The 9,918-nt window shown below is 38.6% G+C and overlaps 1 protein-coding gene across 1 annotated transcript; it reads left to right on the plus strand.

The window, feature by feature from the left end:
• Positions 1-214: 214 nt before the first annotated feature.
• On the plus strand, positions 215-763 carry LOC112617553 (60S ribosomal protein L23a). Its single transcript, XM_025374300.1, has one exon. The coding sequence runs from the start codon at positions 225-227 to the stop codon at positions 693-695; it is 471 nt and encodes a 156-aa protein (XP_025230085.1). The 5' UTR covers positions 215-224; the 3' UTR covers positions 696-763.
• Positions 764-9,918: the final 9,155 nt, after the last annotated feature.

Genomic DNA, 9,918 nt, shown 5'->3' on the forward strand with positions numbered 1-9,918 from the left:
AGACTTGACAGGGAATTCCAGGCAACAAGAGCTGCATGGAACAAGTTGGGGAGTAATAGATATGGTATGTGATACCTAAGAACCACAGGCAACTCATATGGCTTATGCATATGTGGGAGAGAAAGGTAGGTGGAAGTAAGACAAGTGAAACAGATAGTGGCAACGGGAGTCATTGCAGGGTTCTGAGCAGAAGAGTAAGTAATCAGCTTTAGCCTTTTCACAAGATGGCGCCGAAAGCGAAGAAGGAAGCTCCTGCCCCCCCTAAAGCCGAAGCCAAAGCGAAGGCTTTAAAGGCCAAGAAGGCAGTGTTGAAAGGTGTCCACAGCCACAAAAAAAAGAAGATCCGCACGTCACCCACCTTCCGGCGGCCCAAGACACTGCGACTCCGGAGGCAGCCCAAATATCCTCGGAAGAGCGCCCCCAGGAGAAACAAGCTTGACCACTATGCTATCATCAAGTTTCCGCTGACTACTGAGTCTGCCATGAAGAAGATAGAAGACAACAACACACTTGTGTTCATTGTGGATGTTAAAGCCAACAAGCACCAGATTAAACAGGCTGTGAAGAAGCTCTATGACATTGATGTGGCCAAGGTCAACACCCTGATTCGGCCTGATGGAGAGAAAAAGGCGTATGTTCGACTGGCTCCTGATTACGATGCTTTGGATGTTGCCAACAAAATTGGGATCATCTAAACTGAGTCCAGCTGCCTAATTCTAAATATATATATATATATCTTTTCAACATAAAAAAAAAAAAAAAAGTAATCAGCTTTATTGGTAGAAACATGTGAGGCATGGAAAGGAGAGATTAGAGGCTGAGTTCTTAACCAGGAGGCTACTGCAATAGTTCAGTCAAGAAAAGATGAGCAATGGACTGGTTCTCACCGCTACAAGCATGCTGACACGAATGATTCTATTTCCCTAGTGAGAGACCTTAACTTGGCTTGGTGCCGTGAGCTGTTGGCTGCAGTCCTATTCCAAACTGTCACTTGACAAAATTCTTACAACCCTCTAATTGCTGTAAATGTGAAAGGCTGGCTATTACTTCGCTTACAGATCAAATCTGCATTGGGTCAATTCAGCTACCGACTCTCCAGAACAGACAAAGCTGCTGAAATGCCAGAATGTCTCACCACAAATAAACTACAATTATGAAAATAATAATTGCTGCCAAACATATCAATGTTTGAGTTCTCCTCAAGTAGTCTCCCATTTGTTCCTTACCACATTACCCTTTAAAAATGCTTATGTCATTTTCACTTTATTAATAGCATTGATATTTTCCTGTTTATTAAATTATTTGTTCATTGCCTATCTTCTCACCACTAGAAAGAAAGCTTCATGATAGCAGTGACCTTGTCTGTCATTCTGTTCATTGTTGTATTCTCAAGAACAGTACTATGGACGTAAGAGGAACTCAGTAAAGGTTTGTTGCAGTAGATCTCCTTTACTACCAACTGCAACTATACCCCAGCTACTGCAGCGCTGACTTCTGAAAGCTCAAAGCTAAACTTTTCTCTAGAGAATTTTCTTCTACTAATGGAGGTTACGTCACCCAGAAATGCTTGGGAGGTCACAGGTGCCTGCCTCCCTTTCTCCCTCAGGGCAGCCCTAAATCAATAACTTAGAGATATGAGGGTGAAAAAGGCTGGTGCTCTTGCCTTCAGATGGGGTAACTGAGTAGTAACATTCACGCTCCAGAACTCCTTACGAAGAGGCTGAGGCCAGCCTTTAGCTAAACCACCTCTTTTCATTGGCCTTTTCCTGAGTCCTTCACTTGCTTACAGATTTCACCTAGAAGCTGTCCCTCTAAATCATTTCCACCAACATTTACATCTCTGGTTCTGCTGCTAGGGAACTCAACCTAAGATATCTGTTGACTGTTTGAATGAATGAAGAAAAACGTAGAAATAATTCTTAGATCTTCTAGCAATACTTTTAATTCTTCCTGCATAAAACATCATAGGTACACCTCAGTTAACAGAAATTAGCTAACGAAGTTGTGAACTGAGCCACCCATAATACATAAATTTACTACTAGTTTAAGCCCCTCATCCCATCCTCTTCTGCTCATTTGTCACTGTTGCCCTCATCTGAAGATTCTGGCTAAAACAATAAGGAATGGCATTTTATAAAACTAAAACTAAAACAAAACAAAACAAAACACCATTTTAAATCTAATTGAATAAGAACAAAGTTGGGGGGTATCTTCTTCACTCTGTTGCTTATAACAACCCTGTAAGAAACCTGCAGCTGGTGCTGACTAGAAAGGTCCAGAGAGAGGAGAGCAGGTTTCAGTGGTTAGGACATGATGTTAAACATGTTAAGATAATATACGATTGAAATAGTTCATCTTGAGTTGTTTTGTTTATTTATTTATTTTGAGATGGAGTCTCGCTCTGTCGCCCAGGCTGGAGTACAGTGGCCGGATCTCAGCTCACTGCAAGCTCCGCCTCCCAGGTTCATGCCATTCTCCTGCCTCAGCCTCTTGAGTAGCTGGGACTACAGGCCCAGCTAATTTTTTTTGTATTTTTTAGTAGAGACGGGGTTTCACTGTGTGAGTCAGGATGGTCTCATCTCCTGACTTCGTGATTCACCCGCCTTGGCCTTCCAAAGTGCTGGGATTACAGGCATGAACCACTGCACCTGGCCTATTTATTATTATTGTTGTTGTTATTATTATTATTATTATACTTTCCGTTCTAGGGTACTTGTGCACAACGTGCAGGTTTGTTACATATAGTATACATGTGCCATGTTGGTTTGCTGCACCCATTAACTCGTCATTTACATTAGGTATTTCTCTTAATGCTATCCCTCCCCCATCCCCCCACCCCACGACAGGCCCCGGTGTGTGATGTTCCCGGCCCTGTGTCCAAGTGTTCTCATTGTTCAATTTCCACCTATGAGTGAGAACATGCGGTGTTTGGTTTTCTGTCCTTGTGATACTTTGCTCACCTACAGAATGGGAGAAAATTTTTGCAATGTACCCATCTGACATAGGGCTAATATCCAGAATCTACAAAGAACTTAAATTTACAAGAAAAAAATCAAACAACCCCATCAAAAAGTGGGCAAAGGATATGAACAGACACTTCTCAAAAGAAGACATTTATGCAGCCAACAGACACATGAAAAAATGCTCATCATCACTGGTCATCAGAGAAATGAAAATCAAAACCGCAATGAGATATCATCTCACACCAGTTAGAACAGCAATCATTAAAAAGTCAGGAAACAACAGATGCTGGAGAGGATGTGGAGAAATAGGAACGCTTTTACAGTGTTGGTGGGAGTGTAAACTAGTTCAACCACTATGGAAGACAGTGTGGTGATTCCTCAAGGATCTAGAACTAGAAAAACCATTTGACCCAGAGTTGTTTTTATTTTTATTACAAATAAGGACTAAAATTTTTAAAAATTCCTCTTCCATCAGAATATCTCTGATTTTATCATAGAAATAATGATTTTCTTAATAAAATTATGCTTTACAATTAAAAAAGGATTAAAAAATTATAAACTAAATTTATAATAGTGATTGACTTGAGGAAGGGGAGACCAGACTGGAAGTGGTGGCTAAAGGAGACCTCAGTTATAATTACAGTGTTTTATTTCTGCAAAAGGAAGAGTAGAGTCAAATTTGGAAAAATATGAACAGTTGTTAAATCTGGGTGATAAATTTGGATATGTGTTATATATCTGTATTTACATTTTTTGGATTTTTAACGTTTTTCTCAAACTAAAAAAGTAAATAACACTTGAAAGGAATGTAGCTGTTCTGTAGTGGCAAGGGACATAACAAAACTAAGTAGAAAATACACATTGCATCTCAGTGGTTCTCAAGCTCCTTAAGCTTGTGATTTAGAAAATAAAGATGAAGAAACCCATAGAATCCTGTCTCCAGTCTTCTTTTCCAAAACAGCCCTGAGCACACCACTTGCTGGTATCTCCAGCTTCAGGAGTCTGTAGCTCTGACTCATCAACTCCATAACCCACAAATTAGATGCCAGGATAATGTAACCACTTGATGGGTACACTGAAAAAAAGGATATTACTGAGGTACCCAGCTGGGGAGGAACATCATCTGAAAGACCACAGGAATTAATCTGGTAAACGTTTTTATGAATCGCCCAGGTGACAGAACAGAAAACAGGGCTATTAAATTTACTGACGACAATTCTCAAATGCGATGTGATTGAGCATCAACATAAGTGTAATAATCCGGTGAAGTGAAATTTAATAAGGATATCACTATTGATAAAAATGGAATAATATGGAATAACTGGCCAAAAAAAATGTGGAAAATACTTTGGGATCAAGCTGAGCAAGGATTAGGAACATGATGCTAGAATTTTAAAAATCAAGTATTATATTATACATAGGCTAAAGTGTAGATTGTAACAATTGGTTGACCCACAGTCCTATCACATGGATAATACTTTAGTGACATACTTACTGCAGTACTATCCTCACTAAAATACAATGGGTTCAGCACAATAAACTCAAGCAGCAGTACAGTACAGTGGTTAGAACACAGGGCTGAAGCCAGAATGTATGAAGCCAGCTATGTGACCTAGGCCAAATTGTTTAACCTCTCTGTGCCTCAGTAGCCTCATTTGCAAGACAGAGATAATAATATTATTGATATCATAGAGCTGTAGTGAGCAGTAACAAGTTACAGTTTGAAAACAGCTTAGAACAGTGCCTGGCACAAAGTAGCTGCTATGCAAATGTTAAATTAAAAAAAAAATAAAGAAAACCTAGGTAATACCATTCAGGACATAGGCATGGGCAAAGACTTCATGTCTAAAACACCAAAAGCAACGGTAACAAAAGCCAAAATTGACAAATGGGATCTAATTAAACTAAAGAACTTCTGCACAGCAAAAGAAACTACCATCAGAGTGAACAGGCAACCTACAGAATGGGAGAAAATTTTTGCAATCTACTCATCTGACAAAGGGCTAATATCCAGAACCTATAAAGAACTTAAACAAATTTACAAGAAAAAAACAAACAACCCCATTGAAAAGCGGGCAAAGGATATGAACAGACACTTCTCACAAGAAGACATTCATACAGCCAACAGACACATGAAAAAATGCTCATCATCACTCGCCATCAGAGAAATGCAAATCAAAACCACAATGAGATACCATCTCACACCAGTTAGAATGGCGATCATTAAAAAGTCAGGAAACAACAGGTGCTGGAGAGGATGTGGAGAAATAGGAACACTTTTACACTGTTGGTGGGACTGTAAACTAGTTCAACCATTGTGGAAAACAGTGTGGCGATTCCTCAAGGATCTAGAACTAGAAATACTGGGTATATGCCCAAAGGATTATAAATCATGCTGCTATAAAGACACATGCACACGTATGTTTATTACGGCACTATTCACAATAGCAAAGACTTGGAATCAACTCAAATGTCCATCAGTGACAGACTGGATTAAGAAAATGTGGCACATATAAACCATGGAATACTATGCAGCCATAAAAAGGGACGAGTTCATGCCCTTTGTAGGGACATGGATGCAGCTGGAAACCATCATTCTCAGCAAACTATCGCAGGAACAGAAAACCAAACACCGCATGTTCTCACTCATAGGTGGGAATTGAACAACGAGATCACTTGGACACAGGAAGGGGAACATCACACACTGGGGCCTATTGTCGGGAGGTGGGAGGGGGGAGGGATAGCATTAGGAGATATACCTAATGTAAATGACGAGTTAATGGGTGCAGCAAACCAACATGGTAGATGTATACATATGTACTAAACTTGCACACTGTGCACATGTACCCTAGAACTTAAAGTATAATTTTAAAAAAATACAAAAATTTAAATCAATTTGGAGATCATCTAGAGGAATCAAAAATTGTTACAAACCTAAAGATCTACATGGAAAAGTAGAGGCACTGGCATAATTCATTTTGTAAAAAATTAAAAAGGGGGAGGCAATAGAAGCCATTCTTAATATGGAAACTACTGCTCAATTGCTAATAAAAATGTTTCCAAAACAGCCTTTTCAAATTTTTAATGGGGAAGATGAGAAAGAGGGAGCACCCTGGCTGTTCTGTGCGTAGCTGACATTGGACAGGGCTCGAGTTCTCCAGTGCTCTTATCAGTGCTAAGAATGTTGTGATGACTCAATCATTTTTTCCAGGAGACTTCAGAAAAGCTTTTACTTTTTCTATTTTCTGCCAGTATTTCTATGTGCCCTCCGGGACTTCGTGAATTTCAAAATTTATACTGTCACGTTCAGTTTTCTTCAGCTTGAAGGGAGCCTCATATGTTGAATTATGCTGTGCTTTGTAAAGCATGTCATCATTCACTCCAGGATATTTGATTTTAAGAGGGCGGAATTTGCTAAATGGTTTACTTCACTTGGTTTCACAAAAAAAAGTATAAAAATATGACAGAGAAAAAGTAAGTGTTTTAACAATAACCATCCATGATACAATATTTTAATGACCTGAGTTGGTTAGAGCACTTATATAACAGTTAAAGATCTATTATGTATGTAGAATTAACCTTACTGAATTCTAAAACAAGCATTAGTGCTCCCCAGTAGGCACGGCTGACCTCAGGGGAGCTTGACCTGGAAGTTTCAGATGAAATTAGCACATACCAAGTCATTTAAACAAATACTTACTGGATATCTGCTATGAATTAAGAACCACACCAAGTACCTGCCTCATGATTGGTAGATCACACACAGGAGTTACCGTTAATTTCTCTTTCCCCTCACCCTCCACATGGTTATAAAGGCTAAAATTAGCCCTGTAAACCTATTTCAATATGTCCCTTCTTTCCACTCTCATTGTTAATATGTTTGCTCAGCACCAACAATATGATCTGGATCACTTCCTAGTGTTTTCTGTGATTCAAGTCCTGCCTGTTTTTAACAACCATAATGCTGCTTTCTCTGTGCTCCACTTAGAAAACTCCTACTTATCCCTTAAGACTCAGTTTGAGTGCTACTTTCTCCCTATCACCTTCTACCATACCACAGACATGTATTCTGAGAGTTGAGCCTCCTCAGGGCTCCCATGGCACCTGCACATGCTCTATCATAGCTTATATACAATAACTGTACCATAAATGTTGATGCATTTTCACCACTGACAAGCAAGCTGTACTAGGTCAAGATGGATATCATCACCTATACGTCATCCAGTGCCTAAAACAGACACTGCCAAACAAAATGAATAGATATTAGGTGAATGAATTAACATATAGTGAATAAACCAGGTTCTTGCCCTCAAAAAGTTCCCGATTTAGTTGGAAAGGCATGATTGGGCAAAGGGGAGGGGATGGAAATAAGATATAGAAACTACTACAGTGCAAACCAATGTTTGATAAGAAAGCAGAGCATATGGCAAGAAGCTAACAGTTACTATGTTGCCTAAATGTTTAGGCACCTAAAGGTGCCAGATACTGTGGTTGGCCTATTGCACACATTCTCTCATTTATTCCTCACAACAACCCTGCAAGGTATTATTATTTCAATTTGATAGGCAGGGAAATTAAGACTCAAGGAGTTCAGGGCTCAGAAAAGTTAGTAAAGACTGGATTTGGTCTCTAAAACCCATGCCCTTTCTATCACAATGATACAAATTCAATTCTGTGGAGTGTCGGAGGAGGGAACAAACAGTTACACCCAGAATGAAGAAAAATCACAAAAGGTTTTATGTAGAAGTAACAGTGGAGCAAACCTTGAAGGGCTGGGGGAGAAAGGAGCTACATTTTAGATGGAGGAATAAAGAAGGCATGCTACAAATTCAAAACTTGTGAGTAGGACGCTGAATAGTGTGGAGTAAATTGAGAATATCTGCAGAAAGTCTCACTGAAAGAGAAAGTTGGGGCTATCCTGGGAGACCTGGGATCTCCCAATCTAAGCACCGCTATTAGAAAAATAACCAAGAGCATAGGTCATGTTAATGATTGGATCTGTGCTGTCCTCTTCAATTATGAAGGATAGCAAATGAAAAAACTCTGGCAGTATAAGTATTTCAGAGCCCTAAAATAAGTCTGATTTTAATATAGACATGTATTTTTAACCAGGGAGGAAATACAGCTACAGAAGTTAATATATTCAAGTGTCCTCTTAATGTCAAATTAACATAACATCATAGAAAATCAAGTAAATAGATTCACTTCACAAATGGGAGTCATATATTCCCTTCCGTTTTAAATGTATACTTACAAAAGTAATTACTTTCATTAATCTTTTAAATCACCTATATCATACTCTTCAGACATCTTGCTTTTAACTAAATACATGAATTGCCCAGCTTGCTGGCTTTATGAAATCTGATCATCAAAACATAACACGGCCATATTTAAAAGTATACTGGTTGTGTTTTATTTGCGTATGTTTGCTGACAGTTTTACTTATCAAGATTATGTTTTGAATGGCTTTTATAACTAATTTGTTCAAACGACATTCATAAACTAAGTGTGACTAATTATTTAGATGGTAACATCACAACTCCATTGAAAGGAATCTAAAATAAACAAAGTAAAGACCTTCAGTGGATTATCCATAGATTAGAGAAGTCTTAAACATTCTTTATAGACTGCCTTTTTTAGGTCTTTTAAACATATGTTTCTCTTAAAGCAATTTTATGAGCTGAAATGTTATAGCAAATGTAGCCCTGAAGCTGTATATAAAATGTTATGGCAAATGTAGCCCTAAAGCTGTATATAATAAATAATAAATTCCCCACACTGAAATTAGTAGGAATGTCAGTCTAGTTAGTAAAAAATCTTTAATGTATGTTTTTTTTTTTAATTTTAAATTTTTGCAGGTGCTGATATGGTTTGGCTGTGAACCCACCCAAATCCCATCTTGAATTCTCACATGCTGTGGGAGGGACCCAGTGGGAACTAATTGAATCATAGGGGCAGGTCTTTCCTGTGCTGTTCTCGTGACAGTAAGTCTCACGAGATCTGATGGTTTTAAAAAGGGGAGTTTCCCTGCACAAGCTCTCTCCTCTTGTCTGCCACCACGTGAGACAAGCTGTTTGCCTTCCACCATGATTGTGAGGCCTCTCCAGCCACAGGGAACTGTAAGTCCAACAGACCACTTCCTTTTGTAAATTGCCCAGTCTCAGGTATGTCTTTATCAGCAGCACGAAAACAGACTAATACAGGTACACAGTAGGTGTGTATCTTTATGGTGTATATGAGATATTTTGATACAGGTATGCAATGCATAATAATCACATCAGGGTAGATGGGGCATCCATTACCTCAAGCATTTATCCTTTGTGTTACAAACTATCCAATTATACTCTTTTAGCTATTTTTAAATGTACAATTAAATTATTTTTGGCTATAATCACCCTGTTGTGTGGGCAAATACTACATCATATGTATTCTATCTAACTATTTTTTGTACTCATTAACCATACCCACTTCCCCAACACCCCATTATTCTTCCTAGCCTCTGGTGACCATGCTTCTGCTCTCTATTTCTATGAGTTCAACTGTTTTAATTTTTACTCTTACAAATGAGTGAAAACATGTGAAGTTTGTCTTTCTGTGCCTGGCTTATTTCACTTAACATAATGATCTCCAGTTCCACCCATGTTTTTGCAAATGACAGGATCTCATTCTTTTTTGATGGCTGAATAGTACTCTATTGTGTAAATATATCACATTTTCTTTTTCCATTCATCTGTTGATGGACCCTTAGGTTGCTTCTTCCAAATCTTGGCTATTGTAAATAATGCTACAATAAACATAGGAGTGCAAATATCTCTTCAATATACTGATTTCCTTTCTTTTGCGTATATACCCAGCAGTGGGATTGCTGGATCCTATGGTAGCTCAATCTTTAGTTTTTTGAGGAACTTCCAAACTGTTCTCCATAGTGGTTGTACTAATTTACATTTCCACTAAG

This window comes from Theropithecus gelada, unplaced genomic scaffold, assembly GCF_003255815.1.
Source record: "Theropithecus gelada isolate Dixy unplaced genomic scaffold, Tgel_1.0 HiC_scaffold_243, whole genome shotgun sequence".
Classification (NCBI taxonomy): domain Eukaryota; kingdom Metazoa; phylum Chordata; class Mammalia; order Primates; family Cercopithecidae; genus Theropithecus; species Theropithecus gelada.